Raw genomic sequence first — 18,116 nt, forward strand, 5'->3', positions numbered from 1 at the left:
CCAAACCTTCTCCAACATCTGTTCCAAACAAGTAGAATTCTCAACATTTAATAACTCTCATACTCACTTTCAATTTCTGATATTGAAGGTTCTGTTCCTCCAAAATCCAATGGCAGATATTCTTTGGGTATACATTCTTGAAGGGATTCAAAATTTTCGTGGGTTCGTATCTGTAACAATTAGAATGTTTCTCCTCAATCCAAATAAATAGCGTATTTGCAAATAAAACAATGAAATAGTATTATGAACAACATAATAATTATGATATAATATTGATTTTGAAATAAATATTAAAGTTCGAGTTGAAACCTTCTATAGTAAAAAATGAATCAGTTGCTTGGGAAACCTCTTTGGTTCGCAAACTGAAACATGTGAAAAAAAAATTAAACCTGCCAAACTGTGATTTTAACAATATAATGCGTTCGATCAACAAGACTTCGCTGATACAATTTTCTTCAAAACTTTTTTGTATTCTGCACAATTGTATGATTATATTCCTCATTTGAGACAAGATTGAAATGAGTTTCAAAATACTGGATGTTAGGAGGAGAAGTTATCTACAAAGTATGAATGAAAAACTTTTGATGATGTAGTAGCAAATTATTGATAATTCATTATTTGCACATTTGTGAACGGCAGCTGTTGGCCGGAGAGCACTATGGATTTGTTGACATACATCTTCATTAAATTCAAATCGACACTGAATTGATCGCTACTTGTCGAAATACAAGTAGCAACCATTCATAAAGCGGAGAAATTGAATAGGACAAATTGATGGAAACGTATTCTGTGGAGTTTGGTCGTGAACTGATTACATTTTTATCGGGTGATGATCGATTTTATTGCCAAACATGCGCCAAACTAACTGACTGTTATGAGGAAACAAGTATAACTGAGGCACTAGTCAATCTGATAATAACACTGATGATCTTTAAACAAGACTCAACCTCTGACGGAAGCAGTTCACTATTATAATATTTATGCAGTCATTGTTCACTGTGGTTCTGGCGTTCAATTTGGTCATTATTACGCCTCGGTCAGAGACGAATCGGACTTTAAGTTTGACGATAGTCGTGTCACGAAGTGATCTGGCGATGTATTGAATCTTTTGGAGCCTCTGGAGACACCCTACATTTTGTTTTATGAAAGAGAGGACATTGGCAGATCGAAATCTTCAGATAATGTGGTGCTGCAGGTTTTTCCGGGTTTTATTGCAGCTGAAAGAGCAAATGCGCCACTGAAATCAATGAAGTTGCCTCGGAGCGTCAATTAACTTTTATTGTTGTTTTCATTTTCACAGTAAACAATTGAAATCCATTCCTGTATATTTGAATTCTACCAGACAAAGTCTACTGTGATGTGGAAGTAGAAGACATTTTGGAAAACTTTCCTAATAGTCAGTGGGCTATGCTGACTAATAAGGAAGTTTTTCTTTCTCATTCAGAGGAATCGGGCAAATTTCGGATATGCAGTTGGTTAGTACCTCGTCCACTAGATGGAGTGACATTTTTGTTGTTCGTTCCAACTTAAGACGAGGAATGAAATACTCTGAAAGAATTTCGATATTCAATCTACACTGACCACCTTCAAAGGACAAGAGATTCCGTGGTCTAACAAAGCGACATACCTGGGGGTCACCTTAGACAGGAGATTAACATTTTAATCTCATGTACGGCAGAGAATCGGAATGGCCAGACACGCCAGACAACGACTGGCACCAATCATAGGACGCAGAAGCAACATGGGGTTGAAAATGAAGTTGCTGATGATCAAAACCGTTCTCATGCCCATAATACTGTACGCATGCACTGCCTGGTGCCAGTGCGCACAGACATACAGGAAGAGGATTCAGTCGTTCATGAACGCGAGCGTAAGGGCCGCCGTGAACGCACCGTACTACATCTCCAATAGATTTATATACAGAGACTTAGACCTGGACACGTAATTTGTGGACGTGTATATGAGAGAACACGCAGAAAGCGTGTTCGATAGAATTAGATCGCACAACAACCCAGCGCTACGCGATCTACACGACGCGTTGAACATGGATGACCCCAGGTTCTTAGAATCACTGAGGAATGCTCAACGCTAATAACAATAGCCGCCGGTTAGTTTTTGAGGGCCCCTATGCAAAAATTCAGTTAGGAATAGTCATGACAGAACATTTTTACCGATCGCGAAAGAATAGCACCTAAAGGCTGACTTTCGACCAAAAGAAATCAGATGTCAATCTTGCTGAAGTGCCCATCAGTAAGTTGAGGACCGTTCGGAGAGCGGGGGTGGATGGAGTGGGGTAGTAGGTTCTCCTCGCTAACTAGCTGGGGGGGGAACTTCTACTTCAGGGCACTCAACCCAGGAGGGGGCATGGGAGGGGGGATATTCAATTATGGAATAATATTGAATTTAGGTCGATGATGGTCACTATCTTGCACTGACGAGTCGCCAAGGAGCCCAAACCGGTCTGTAAGTATGATCGTTCCAAAATTAAAGTTCGACTCTTTCAGTTGTATTGGCAATTGCATATGCAGAAAATTTTCTGTGAAGATTCCTGCACTGACGCCTGTCGGATAAAATCCAACGCCGTTCTTGGTATTAGCCAAGGAACTAGTTGTTTTCTGATAGGCGTCAGTCCATTTAACATACTGTGTAGGTATATCCGAAACTGGCTTGAACATTTAAAGTTCATTTCTTCAGATTTATTTTGGTAAAGACTGGGACTCAATTTTGCGAGAAAAGATCACATCATAAAAATGCTTACTATGCGTAATACCATGCACCAGCTCGCAACATGATCGCATCATTATCATGATTTTTTTCAGATATTCATATTGAAAACTTCATAAATATTCTGAAAGTCATTTTTATCGCAATTTCAGGTTTCAACTTCGAAATTACAGGTTCCTTAGAGAAATCTATCACAAAGAAAGTGATAATACTCACCCTCTCGAATAGTTTTTTCGGTATAATTGGTTTCAGAAGCATCTTCACTTGCTCTATCAAGGGTGGTACATTCACCAGGTGCACATTCTTTATTCGACTTGTTGTGGACAACTGAAAAACAATTGAATATATGTCATGACATATTCTACCTTTTCAAAATAACTGAATTTGAAATGTGAAATTACTGTAATATTTGAATTACGAGAACAGTTGTAGAAAACATGATGTGGAACCAAATGAGAAAATCAGATTGAAATAATTATTTGAAAAATTACCCTACTAGATAATACTCATCATTCCATTCTTCATTTTCCGAAAATCGTCGTTTTGGTGATATCTTAGCTGGTATTCTCAAAAAGTATTGATTTTGCACATGAACGTAACTTGGGTTTGAATATGGCTAGAGTGGCACCTACGGGCTGATGACTTCGACAATTGCGGAACTAGTCAAGTGTTACACCCATGCTCAATCCTCAAAGAGATGGGACGAAACCAAAGGATGTAATCTTGCCAGAATCACCTTGGATGACCCTGGGAAGCTGGCGCCGAAGAAATATTTGGCAATGACCAGGAAAAATCTACGCCTAACAGTAGGATTTCTGACTGGTCACTGTCGACTAAGGAAACACCTCCATAATATGGGGCTGGTGGACACACCTCTATGCAGGATGTGTGAACAGGAAGATGAGACTGTCAGGCATGTCCTGTGCGAGTGCCTGGAGTTATCGTCAATAAGAGAATGTGTGTTCGGCGAGTCTTGGCCTACACCTGCCGATATAAAGGAGATATCTCCCACTGACCTGTCTACCTTCCTGGAAAAGACAGGATCGACGATGACCTAGGAGGACAACTCCTCGGGAGGATGTACAATGGTTCACATGTGGCCTAAGTACTATGGGCTTACACTCACCCTCCCGACTCTACAGATACAGAGATGGCTAGAGTAATTTCGATACATTGTTTATTGAGTATTGGGGTGATTATTCTGTATACCTCAATAGTTGGAATTCACAAAACTTTGCTATCTTTTTCACCTATGCTGTTGAAGTATCACTCCTGCTGGAGGTGGAAAATATCTTTGAACTAGATATCAAATTGAGCTACAGTAAACAGTCTTAAGTTGTGGAAGGTTCCACACCGGTTCGTGTACAATACATGAATACAATACGTGAACATTACCAAATATTCAAATTTATATGTATATGTATATGTATAAGCGGGTAAATATCCACTTTTGGGCGGGAATAGATAAGACAGACAGTTAGAAATAAAACATTTGTCAAGCTATAGTCAATTGAAGGAATAATTACAAAAATATTCCACTAAGATACGGGTGAAATCCAGGGTTTGAAAGCCAGTTTAAGATTACAATAGGATGCGCAACCAATTTTTCGAAAGCTCGTAAAGTAACTTTTCACTATTACCAAAAGTTGAGGAAGAATTGAACTATTCAGACAAAAAAAAAGAGTTCTTCAAAGGGCAGAAAGTTCGGAAATTGCCACTTCCATCGTACCAAACGTTGAAGCGATTGCTAATATCCGTATCTGAAGTGAATTTATGCACTTTGAATCCTAACTTGATGGTAGATGGATACCCATAGATAAAAAACTATTTGTATCCTTTGCAGAAGGAGACACATTCATAAAATTAGAGACACATCAGGCTTGTTTACAACTGGAAGCTCGTCTCAAAAACCGCTTCATTTGATAAAAAAATGCAAGCACAACAGGAAAATCGTCATTGCGCTTTGAGAGCGGTGCTTGTGCCAAAGTAGCGAATCACGTTGGATTTTAATCGCTGCAGAAAGTTTATTCCACATAAGCGCCGTTCTCCAAAAAGAAGAGTTTTTGAACAGTGAACAGGTGTACTGAGTTGAACCTCAAGTCCGTCACGTATTTCTCATATTTACCGCTCTCGGTAAAATCAAATGTGCCAAATCACTTGAAACACCCCTCGTGAAAAAATCTATACTAGAGAAACGAATCTCCAACTTTTCTTCAATTACCCAGACTATCAAAATGGCAAGTGATAATCGTATCTTCAGGAGCATGGCTCTTTGCTGGATGGAACCCAGCAGCTTCAGGGTATGCTCAGGAGCAGAAATTCTGATCTGAGCTTCATAAGACATCAAAAGTTGCTGAGTTGTGTACAGTTTTCTGGTATGGAACAGTGTTCCAAACGTTTGTGAAGTAACCTTTGCAATTGTTCTAAGAAATTGATGGATATAGCTGTTACTACGCGGTAGGAAATCATAATGAAGAAAAGAGAATTGAAACTCCCCATGTTTTTTACATAAAAGCAGAAGAAACTCAGTATACAGGTGGCTCAAAGGTCCAAGAAGTAGTGGGAGCCGGTATATACGGAGGCAGAGCAAAGACGAGAAACGCACTCAGCCTCGGATATAATGCAACTGTGTTCCAGGCAGAAGTAGTGGCCTTCGAAAACTTCATTGGAGAAATAAACAGGTCACAAATAAATCCATTGTCATTTTCTCCGTCAGCCAGGTGGCAATTGAGGCTGGTGGGAAGCTATCTGAGGGCACTCAATCTTGGGTACTCGGACATGAGGGTCATAAGGACAATAAGGAGGCCAAAGTTCTAACCCGTAAAGGCGCATTCAAGGCTATGATCGGCCCAGAACTCTTCTGCTGGGTAGCGAAAGTATGTAAAAAGACATCCATGAATTCATAGATGCAAGTCAAATTGATAGATTGGTGGAATAAGCTTCCAGGGAAGAGATAGGTGAAAAAGTTCATAAAGAAACCATCGCTCAGATTCACAGAAGACCTGCTAAACCACAACCGTAAGGTTGTAAGGGTAGTGGTGGGTCTATTAACGGAGCGTAGCCGACTCAGGAAACATTTGAGCAACATAGGTCTGACAGAAGAAACCCAATACAGGTTCTGTCAAGAAGAGGAAGAAACCGCATCTCAGATTGCTCTGTGAATGTGAAGCGATAGCAAGGCTGAGACACGCAAGATGCGGGGAAGAGAAACCAGAGGCTGCCAGCAATATGAAGGGGTCATTGACAAGGCTATGGAGACTCATCAAAGAGGTCAAGCTGGAAAATGAGCTCTGACAACCTAGGAGCATCACAATAGATCTGAAAAAGTCTCAGTAAATCAGGCCATGGGACAGCTCCAGGATAATCTAATCTAATCTAATGTTTTTAACCACTTTTATTTGTAACAGATAATACTCAAAGTATACTCGAAGTTCAATGTATGAAATTGAAATAGGACGAAATCGCAGTAGCGTCAGTTACAAATAAAAGTGATAAAAAACATAGAAAATCTCAATTCTCTTTTTTTCATTGTGCCACGACATATTGGTGACGATTTCGCAGAAAGCGGAATTGTCTGTACTGATATTATTATATCCGGTTCGGAGACATTTATCTTTTTGGAGAAAACTAATGCGTGGGGTTTCGTGGCATTTAATTGAACCTTGGTAATTTCACGCCAATTTGAAATCACCTCTAGATCATCATTAGGATATGCAACCTCTGCTGCCAGTAAAGCTGATGTCCTGGAATCCAAATGGAATGACGAGAGTGCTGTCGAGAGTGCTGAGTGAGTCGACGAGTGCTGTCGACAGTAGAACAATACAAGGTGTAACTGAATGAGTTGTAAAACATTCAAGAAGGTGATTCCTCATTGAAAAAAAGATAGGATCTTTCATATAAAGAAACTTCATTGGAACATCCCTTGTTAAGATACAGCCCCTTATAGAGTGTACATAAAATTTGAATAACAATTTTTTTCACGAGCACTGAAAAAGTTACAATATTGAAATTAACCTGACGATTTGTACTACCGAAAAGACACTTAGCCAGTAATGTATTTGGTTTACCCCATGGTTGTATGGGGTGGAAAACGGAACCCCTAAAATTTATTTCCAATGTAACTTTTTGTCTTATTATTTGTTTAACATTTAGGAACCTATTTACGATGGCTTGATCCATTCTAAACAAAAACGCCTCTTGGTTTTTTTGCCCAAAATGAACCAGTTTGCAGCAAAAAATTATTTTACGAAGAACTACAGAGATACATCGTCATAAATGCGAACTGGATTTATTGTTATTTTGTAGGTAATACCTGCATTGAACGATCAAAGGGTAATAAACAAAACTAATTCATTTATAACAAAACACACAACATGTAGAAATCATAGTAAATGTTCAATATGTCTACCTTCAGACATTACGCATGCGTCTAGACGTCAGCGCATTGAGCCACGTATTCGCTCAAATATTCCTGGAGTCTCTCTGATTACCCTGCACGCATCGATGAAGCGGTTTCTTGAGTCCTCTACATTGCGAACAGGAGTACGATAAACAAATGCTGCAAATGGCCCCAAATAGAGAAATCGAGAGGACTGAGATCCGAGGATCGGCCGGGCCAGTTCTGTGGTCCTTCTCGACCTATCCATTGTTTTGCATATGTTTCAGTTAAATGCTGACATGCTACTTGACTAAAATGGGCGAGAGCCCCATCATACATAAAGAACATATCCCTTCTGACGCCCAAAGGAACTTCCTCCAGCAGTACTGGATGCAGTTCTCTTGAAAATGGAACGTAGGAAGTAGAAAATGATGCCCAATTGAATCATATCCGATAACTCCAAGCCACACGTTAAGAGGAAACTGTTCTTGATGGTTACTTCCGACAATAGCGTGAGGATTTTCAACAGCCCATATGTGGTAATTATGAAAATTATTAATCTTGTCCTGAAAAAAACCACATTCGTCTGTGAATTCTATCGTCTTCAGAAAGTCACAATTTTTTTTAATCATTTCCAGCATCCAATTGCAAAATTCAAGACGGTTCGTAAAGTCTCGCGGTAACAGTGCCTGTACTCATTGCAGATGGTGAGGGTATAAGAGTTGCTCCTTCGAAATTCGAAATACCGTCATATGATCAACATTCAGCGGGAAATCAATCTTTCTAGTACAGGTATATAGTAGGTTGTTCTTCAATCAAATTAAGTGCTACTTCCTCAAGCTGTGGTGTTCGTACTTCTCGATGGCTACCACAATCCTGCGTTCTTCTGTCGAATGAACCATATACTCGTAATCGTTGATGAAGTCGAGCAAATATTCTATGTGAAGGATGCTGCCGTTGAGGATAGATTTCTGCATATCTTGTACAAGCTTCTAACCCATTTCCCTGCGACAGACCGTAAACGTAATGCATATCAGCTATTTTCTCATTTGTGTATGCCATTTTAATAACAAGTGAATTATCAAAGTAACAAATTAAGAACAGAACAACAACACACAATTAGTAATAATTCAATTTCGAAAATTCACAAACTGACAGCGTCATACCAATTTAATTGTCACTATCGCTAATAGCGACCTACTAGATAGATTAGTTTCGTATTTTCGCATTTATGACGATGTATCTCTGCAGTTATTCCTAAAATGATTTTTTTGCTGCGAACTGGTTTATTTTGGACTAAAAAATCCAAGAGACATTTTTGTTTAGAATGAAACAGGCTATCGAAAATACATTTTTAAATGGTAAACAAATAATAAGACAAAATGTTACATTGGGGATAAATTTTAGGGTTGCGTTTTCCACCCCTTACAACCATAGAGTGAACCAAATTCTGGCTAAGTGTTTTTTTGGTAGTACAAAACGTCAGGTTAATTTCAATATTGTTACTTTTTTAGTGCCTGTGAAAAAAATCGTTATACAAATTATATGTACCCTCTTCAAGGGGCTGTATCTCAACAAAGGATACTCCAATGAAATTTCTTTACCTTTTTTTCGATCAGGAATCCACCTCCTTGAATGTTTTCACTTATTTAGTTACACCCTGTATATTGGATTCTTGCTTTCTCCAATGATTCTTTTATATACAATAAAAAGATAATCGAGTCAATTGGCCTGAAAGTGTATTTCATTAAAGTTAACGAAATGGTTTTAAAATGTCGTGATAATTTTTCCAGTTTCACATTATCCATCCAGTTTTCATAATGTTTTACAATCCATAACATTCGTTTAGATTTTATGAACTTTTTTATATCCATTTCATTGAGTAATGTTTCAAGAAAAAAACATTATTTATTTTCAGTTACTGAAGAAATACCAATTGAAGTCTCGGAAGCGGGAAAAAATAACATTTCTGACTTTTTTCGATTCTGACAGTAATACCTGATTCAACCGCGCGGTGCAACCAAATGCAAAGTTGGGCAAAACCTGGTTGCTGAAAACAGAAAATAACGAATATGCACGATGTCACCAACATAAGAACATGTAGGTAGCTACAGTTATCTGCGTGGTCATATTAGTTGATTCCAAGAAATACTGCTAGTTTAACTGAAACCACAGATATTTGGCGAATTTTCATTTAGTAGGAAGCAAACATATATCAGTCAAAAAAGCAGCAATTCTATTTGACTTACCAATATGTCCATCAGTTTGTAAACTATGGAAGGGCTAAATTTAGAGATGAAACCAAAGTGAAAGTGTTTCAAGTCTATAATTAAATAGTTTGAAACAAAAAAATCAACACTTCTGATACGAATTTCTGCTTGCATCAGGGGTAAAACTTCATAAGTTATTCCATCAGTTGCTTCTCCATTTGGATCATCCGGTATAAAGATAGTGATTCTGCATAAATCTTGTGTGAGCTTTGGCATCACTATCGTAGTTCTGGAATATTCGAAGTGGAGTTAACATAATCGAATATTATTGTCAAATGAATCTAGAGGTTTCCAAACATAAAAATAAAAATGGGAGATGAATTGATTGAAAATCCCTCTGAGTTTGGAATATTTTTCAACAACTTTTTTGTTACTGTTCCAAAGTAGCAATTAGGAGCTCAATTAGACAAAAAAGCATAGAACCAATAGAAAATACAGATTTTAATCTCAATTCTATTTTCTGAGTCCATTTCAGGAAAATGAGTTACTCAGCATATCAAATAATTGACTATGAAATAAATGTTTGACAGGTCCAGATGATATTCCTTCTTTTTTATTAAAAAAAGTTATCAAATCGATAATAAAACCTCTCACTTTCATGGTGAATTTGTCTTTCTCTAATGGCGCTTTTCCAAAAGGACTTAAATGAGGGAAAGTGATTCCAGTTCACAAAAAAAATAATCGAAATAATTTGGAAAATCACAGACCACTAATGATACTTTTCGGTTTTCAAAAACTATTCGAATACTCTTTTCTGGGCCGTCTTTTATTGAAAAATTTGACATTATAACCGAAAAGTAACATGGTTTCCGGCTTTAGTTTCCTTTTATAGCATAGTGGTAGAACATATTGAAGGAGGTGAAAGTCCAGCTACAGTATTTTGTGACTTTGAGCAGGGCGTTCGATTGTGTGAACCACGCTAAGTTACTAGCAAAACTGGAAAGATTTGGTATTAGAGGGGTAGCGAATACTTGGATATCAACATTCATAGAAAATCGTACACAGTATGTTAGTATAGCCCAAAACAATGGCAGCAAGACTCAGAAGGTCAACTAACAACTGAGAACTATTGAGAGAGGTGTTCCTCAGGGGTCAATATTAGGGCCTGTGCTATTTATATTGTATGTAACAGATATAGATTATAATATCAACTTAGGCAAGTACACTGCATATGCAGATGATTTTCCATTGACAATATCAGCTCCTACAATATCGGAAATAGAAAAGGTGGGCACTGATGTAATGAAAAAAAATTGTGAATATTTCAATGGAAACGACTTGTATTTAAATGTTGATAAGACAACGTTATATAGCTTTCATAACAAACAGAAAGCCTGTAACACAATAGAAATCGAAGTGAATGCAGGCCCTTATCTAGCTCTAATAAAGGGACAATGAAATTTCTAGGGCTTAATATCGATGAGCACCTTGACTGGAAGGCACAATGTGGACATATTATTGTCAAACTTCACTCAATGAATTACTTAGTCAGGAACATGCGAAATCTTTTAACCAGAAAACAGTTAATAACTCTTCATTCCGCTCATATAGACTCCCAACTAAGATATGGCATTTTATTGTGGGGTGTGTCAACTAGGTATGCTGAGGTGTTTATAGCACAAAAAAAGATTGTTCGCTGCATGGCAGGAGTGTCTAGCTCTCATTCATGTAGACGATTGTTTCCAAACTTAGGTATATTGACAACACCATGTGTTTATATATATGTTATGTGGTTCACACTGAATTTATATTTTTAAAAACAAACTTTATTGAATATAATATTTACAATAAAGTATTAAATGTTAAAAAAATTATTCAAGAAATCGACGAACTTGGATAGTCGCGAAGTGGTTCAAGAATTTGATCAAAATAATGATTCAAGAAATCGACGAACTTGGATAGTCGCGAAGTGGTTCAAGAATTTGATCAAAATAATGATTCAAGAAATCGACGAACTTGGATAGTCGCGAAGTGGTTCAAGAATGAGGCGTCCTCTTGTTTTCCCATATTTATAGAATCAGGAACTGCTGATGTAGATATGCGTTTCTTCGAATGTTCTAGAAAAACCTTGGAAATGTGCTGAATATGCTGAGTCATTTCCTGGGTAACTGCGTAGTGGCTGATGCAATGTTTGTTTATTATGGTGCAATCCTTGGACAAAGGGTGCATTGATTTTTCTAATATAACAACTTCCCCCTTGAAAAGAAAGTTGATGCGGTGCTGCAACTTTCAGTCAAGCAAATGTTTTATTTGAGTTTAACTCAATTTCTTCCTCAATGGGTTCCTCTAGGTGGATACTGGGTCTTCTTCCTGGAGCTGGGAGTAGTCTTCGTAATGAAGCGAAAGTTCTTCTGGGTCCAGGTGGTTGATCATCATTGCTTGATGTCATTATACCAATTTGCATAGAACGTCTTTTTCTACATTTACAAAATATGTAAAGTACTATTATTATTACAATTATTACAATTGTGAAAATAGTAAACCATGAAACATGTCGGTTTACGAATGGTTCATTTATAATTTGGTCCAACTGATCTGAATATTGATCTAATTTATGTTGAGCAATATTGAGATTGTCTACATTCAATTTACTCAATTTCAAAGGTTTTAAATGTGGTAAACTTTCTTTTTCTGGTACATCTTCGCAACATTGACATGGTATCAAAATTGGATGACTTTTATAAGTTACATTTTGTTCATTTGCAAGTATTTTTGAATACACTCTTGTGTTTCCAATGAAAGCATTACAATTATCTTGAAGTTTCAAGATTGAATTGGTTTTTATAATTCGTGTTTCAACCTCACGTTTTTGGCAATTTATTGTTACAGCTAAGGGATCTGATAATGCAATTAGCCAAGTATTACTTTGGATTTCATACACATTATAATCTTTTGCAAATAAAAGTGAAATTGAACATATTCTAGGAGGTTCTGAAAGTGGTCTCAAAATTTGAGCTTTGCACATTGCGTTACTATCAATTGGGTACGAAATTACATTTTGACATATGTCAATATTATAATTTAAGTTTTTACATGAATTTAGATTTTCAAATGCAGCATACAGCATTGAATCATCATCTTTTGCTATAAATTTCTTATTTGTGGGTAAAATGTGATGTAACCCTGTTCGATTATCCAAAATTGGAATGGGGTACAATCTATAGACAGTATATAATTCAGGTTCTACTAGTGGTATTTTTAAAATAAAGACAAGTCTTGAATCTGCTTGAAAGGCTTGTAATTCAATTATGTCAAGATATTTTGATATTGAAGAAAGTTTTGTTGGTAAAGGTAAATTGTTTCTTTGTATTGTTTGAGCAATTTCCTGAAGGGACGAAACTAAATCGTTTGGCTTTATAATTGATGTGTGAATGATATGAAGTCTGGCAAAAGTAATTGCGTTCAGCATATCATTTAAATAATCTTCTAGAAATACATAACTTTCTAAAAGTTGTTCGCAAATTTGGATGGCTTTCAATCTTGCGTTTATTAAAGATACTCTGTCGGATAGCGTATATATCCATGCTTCAATTTGAACTATATCTTCATTAAATGCTTGTTCATCAACCTGTAATTGTCGTATTGTAGTATTAAATTCTTTAATTACAGAGGTTGTGACTGAAATTTGGTTTTTTAATAAATTTTCAATTTGGTGTTCGTCTTTATAAATCTTGTTAATACATTCATTAAAATATTCGCCGTCACTGGCGTCAAGGTTGCCGGTTATTGCTTTCCATACGGAACCTATTCCATTTAAAAGTCCTCGTTTATATCGCTTATTATTCTTATTGTAATCATTCGCGTCTATTTGCGTCTCTTCATATTTCAATTCTACTGAATCAGCTACTTTATTTAAAAGGCTAATATGTGTGCTTATCTCTGAACTGAACGTTTTCATTCTTAAATTGTTTGTTTCAAGTAGGTGAATGAGATTACTTAAAATGTTTCGATTATGGGCAATGGCTTGTTTTACAGGTGCCATGTCTTTTACAACTAATAAAGTCCATTTTTCATTTGATATTTTCATGCTTCCGGTTTCATGGTAATAAATACCTATAGTGTTGTTCACAGGTACTAGCATATACTGGGCGTTGATTATTTGAATCGTTAGTGCCAGTAGAAGAATCATTCTTGATCTGAAACAAAACTTGGTTTCAGTCTATCGAAATTGACTTTTGTTGTTTGGTTAGTTTCAGGATTTCTCAGTAATGCTGAGTTTTTGAAAATTTCTATTACTTCAAAAGGTCCGTTGAATTTATTTTCTAACTTATTTTTGATTTGGGACTCTTTTACATATACTTTGTCACCTATATTATAAGTTTTTGGTTCATGATGTAAGTTACTATCAAATCTTACTTTAGCTTTTTCTTTCTTTCGTTCAGTATTTGTGCGTGCTACTTTGTAATAATATTCCATACGATTGTTAAGATCTCTGACATACTTCGTCAAAAGGTCTTTTTGATTATATAAGGTTTCTGGGGGTCTACCAGATGTGTGTCCGAATATTAATTCGTAAGGACTAAATCCGTGGGTTTTATTAATACTGTTGTTATAACATATAACAGCATAGGGTATAATAGAAAATGGGTGGTCTTTGGGGTTTTCTGCTAGATTTACTCTTATCATTTCCATTAGGGTGGCATGGAATCTTTCAAGTGAGCCATTTGATTGTGGATGGTCAACACTAGAAAATGTTAATTTAATATTATAGAGTAAACATATATCTTTCAATAGGTAATTGTTAAATTCTTTTCCTGAATCGGCATGGATTCTTAGTGGTGTTCCATAATGTTGGAAATATAGTAATAATGTGTTTACGACTGATTTCGCTGTTTTATCAGATATAGGGTATGCTTGAGTGAATTTTGTAAGTTCATCTCGAATTGTAAGGAGATAATTCTTTGTTGGAATTTCTAAAATATCTATATTTATTCTTTCAAAAGCTGTTTTGGGGGTTTCCGTGATTACTAACGGATTTTCCAAGTTTTTCCTGCAAATTTTTGTTTTTTGACATACCTCACAGGCTTTAATAAAATTTTCAACATCTTTTGTTATACCGTTCCAGTTGTATTTTTGTTTTATTCTTCGTAAAGTTTCATTTATTCCACGGTGTAAATTGTTTTTACCGTTATGAAACTGGTCTAATATTATTGGAATCTGATCTTTGTCAGGGGTCGTTACAATGTTTTGACATATTTGGAATTTTATGTCATCTTTATCAGCTAAAATATAGGATAACATTTCTTGTATTGGGAATCCTACATTTGTTTCGAGTTGGTATACTTTGTTTGGTACAAATAAATTTTGGTCTTTGTATAGGGAGCTAAACAAGTATTCTATTGCTCCGTCATGATCAAAAGGTAATGGGATCAAATAATATTTTCGATCTTTCACTGTTTTGCTGGACACAACATTGATTTTGTTGTAGAAGAAATCGGGATATTCTTCAAAAATGTCTTCGAGTATTTTGTCATGGATTTCTGTGAGTTTGTTTCTTTGCAGAAAAACAATTATATCTTTATGTTTTTTGTCTAAAAATTGGTCATTGGTAAAAATGAATTTAGAATAGTCAATTAGTGATTTTGATTCATAAAGTTTTGTAAAGTTTTTCAATTCTTCAAAAATTGTTTCTTGACCTATTTCAGTTTCAGTATCTGAAATTTCTTGGTTTTCATTTTGATTTTCATTTTCGATTGCGAAAATTTTTGAATGAAATTTTGCGCATTCTTTGAAATAGTTTATTTTAATTCTAGACAAAGCGTCTGCGTTTTTATGTATTTTTCCGGGTCTATAAATTACATTGAATTGATATTCTTCTAATTTTAATCGCCATCTGGCTAATCGGCTGCCAGGGTCTTTGATTGAAAATAACCACGTTAAAGGGCGATGGTCTACTATAAAATTGAATTTTCTTCCATAAAGGTAGGGACGAAAATGTTTAACTGCCCATACCATAGCTAGTAATTCTCTTTCTATGGTAGAGTATTTTGTCTCGGCTGGACATAATGTTCTAGATGCATAGGCTATAGGTAAATCTTTTCCTATGGGTCCTTGAGATAATACTGCTCCTATTGCAAAGGAAGATGCGTCTGTTGTTAAAATAAAGGGTTCGTCAAAATTAGGGTATATTAAAATTGGGGTTGACGTTAATGCTTTTTTCAATTCTTGAAATGCAATTTTACATTCATTGTCGAAATTAAATTTCACATCTTTTTGTAATAAATGTGTCATTGGTTTAGATATTTTGGAAAAATTTGGGATAAATTTTCGATAATAGCCTGCTAAACCTAAAAATTGTTTTATTTCTTTAACGTTTATAGGCTCTGGAAAGTCTATTATGCAATTCACCTTTTCTGGGTTTGGTTTTACTCCATTTTTGGTTATAAGGTGTCCTAAGTATGCAATTTCTTGTCTTAAAAATTCGCATTTGTCGGGTTGTATTTTTAAATTAGCTTTTCTTAAGCGTTTCAATACTAGTTTTAAATTTTGCAAGTGGTCGTCAATTGTTGGGGAATAAATTATTATGTCGTCCATGTAAACTAGACATCTTTCGTTTCTAAGTCCGGTTAATATATGGTCTAAAATTCGTTGAAGGGTGGAGGGTGAGTTTTTCATCCCGAATGGCATTCTCAGGAATTCGTAGAGGCCATTTTCTACAGAAAATGCAGTTTTTTCTATGTCTTTAGGATCCATTTCAATTTGGTGGAATCCTGATGCTAAGTCAAGTGTTGTAAAGTATTGACACTTTCCTAATTCATCTAAAAGGTCTGAGATATTAGGTAGAGGATATTTATCGTCTACTGTGATTTCATTTAATTTCCTGTAATCAATTACAACGCGCCATTTCTGTTTTCCAGATGCGTCAAGTTTTTTAGGTACTATCAAAACTGGGGCTGACCAAGGTGAGACTGATGGTCGTATTATGTTTTGTTCTAATAGTTTTGAAATTTGAGTTTTCACTTCATTTTTATGAATGTGTGGATACCTATAAGATTTTGTTGAGATGGGTTGGGCATTCTCTTTTAGTTTTACAGAATGTTTTATTTCACTCGTGAATGTTAAAGGATCTCCTTCTATATAGAATATGTCTGAGAATTCTAAACAAAGGTTCTCAATTAGTTCTTTTTCTTCTTCATTCAAATGTTCTAAGCGAAGCAAACTTTTTATTTCTGTTGAGCGAGTTGGAAAAATTTCACTAAAATCATTTTGAATTTCATTTTCATTAAATTTTTCAAATTGTAAGTCTGGGAAATCAATGGATTTTTTAATTGCGTTTCCATTTACAACTGTTACTAAAAATACTCCTTTTTCATTTATTTTTACAAGAGCGTTTGGAAGTCTTACTTTTTCTTTTTCAGCAGCTAACAGTATAGCTTCTGTATTTCTTAGTTTCGATTTTAATTTAAAAACTTTTTCTACTCTTGGTTCGATTTTTATATTATTGATGGGAATTTCATCTTCTAAGTATTTATAATAGTCGTATTTACTTTCGAAAAAATAATTATCAGGGTCATACTCAAAAATGTCATTTATTTCAGCCATTGATGTTTCAGGGTTAAGAGTGACTTTATTTTGATTTTGTTTCTCTTTAGATTTTTGGTCATCTTGTTTCTCTTCAGATTTTTGGTCATCAATCATTTCTGTTGCTTTTATTAGCGGGATTGTGCCATAGTTTAATTTTAATTGTTGATCTTTTATATCTACAACTCCTTCAAAATGTTCCAAAAAAATCACATCCTAAAATTCCGTCAAAATCGATATCTAAATCGTGAATATAAACTTTGTGTTCAACTCTGTTTTTTCCAAATGGTAATAATACAGATTCATTAATTGTTACCTTTCCTTCAGTTACTCCTGTTATTTGAATATTTTCTTTAAATCGTTTTGAATAATTTTCTACAGTTTTCTTTTTGAAAATTGATATTCCTGCTCCGGTATCAATTAGTATTTTAAAATTGCTTAAACTGTTTATGTAATAAAGATTGCTTAGGATCGGACTTATACGAATAATTGTTCTTTGTTCATTGTTCGAACGGGACTGATACTCGTTTTGATGACTGCCGCAAATTTCTCGGTTATCGGCTGTGCTACGCATGATGGGTCTATTAATAACTTGTCTGTATACTGGGTTTGTCGTAATTGGGGCTTGATATTGTCTGAATGACTGTTGGTAGTTCGTATACATGGGTTCTCTATAGGAGGGTTGTCTAAAGACAGGGTATTGTGAAAATCCTCATAGAATTGTTCTTCTTCACATTGATTTTGAAAATAATTGTTTTCATCGTAAAATGAATTATTTTCCAAACTGTATTCGTCTTGATATTGGTTGTCATTATAAAAGTATTCATTTTGGTCATACTCATTGTCATAATTATAATCATTATAATCAAGATAATGGGTTCTCATGTTATTATTTGTTGGATTTTGGGGATTTTTCTGAATTACTGTAGGCCTATTTTGTGGTTGACCGTAATTCTGTTGTCTGAATTGGTTTGTTTGATTAGGTTGTGTACGTTGTTGTACTGGAAAGTTGGGTCTTGGAATATAAGATTGTTGGTAGTTTTGAGGTCTTTGAAAACCTTGTTGAAAGCTTTGACTTTGATTTTGATTTCCAATGGGTCTTATTGGATTTTGGCTTTGCATATAATTTCTTTGGAAATTATTTTGGGTGTTTGCCATTTGTCTTGGTTTGTTCTGACTTTGATTTGGGGGTAAACGTGTATTCAATCTTTGATTTTCAAAGT

General features: G+C 35.4%; 1 protein-coding gene across 1 annotated transcript in view; it reads right to left on the bottom strand.

Annotated features, from left to right (window-relative positions):
- LOC111501841 (alpha-tocopherol transfer protein-like) overlaps positions 1 to 18,116 on the bottom strand; it is a 36,556-nt gene that overhangs the window by 3,676 nt on the left and 14,764 nt on the right. Inside the window, exons 3-5 of the mRNA XM_074183631.1 lie at positions 9,352 to 9,601; positions 2,941 to 3,051; positions 68 to 170 (exon numbers count right to left, since the gene is read on the bottom strand). Of these exons, the coding sequence (XP_074039732.1) occupies positions 68 to 170; positions 2,941 to 3,051; positions 9,352 to 9,601 (464 nt within the window). The remainder of the gene's footprint in view (positions 1 to 67; positions 171 to 2,940; positions 3,052 to 9,351; positions 9,602 to 18,116) is intronic.

The sequence above is a fragment of the Leptinotarsa decemlineata genome, unplaced genomic scaffold, assembly GCF_025532065.1.
Source record: "Leptinotarsa decemlineata unplaced genomic scaffold, Ldec_3_MD MMD2_tig00026340_RagTag_RagTag, whole genome shotgun sequence".
NCBI lineage: Eukaryota > Metazoa > Arthropoda > Insecta > Coleoptera > Chrysomelidae > Leptinotarsa > Leptinotarsa decemlineata.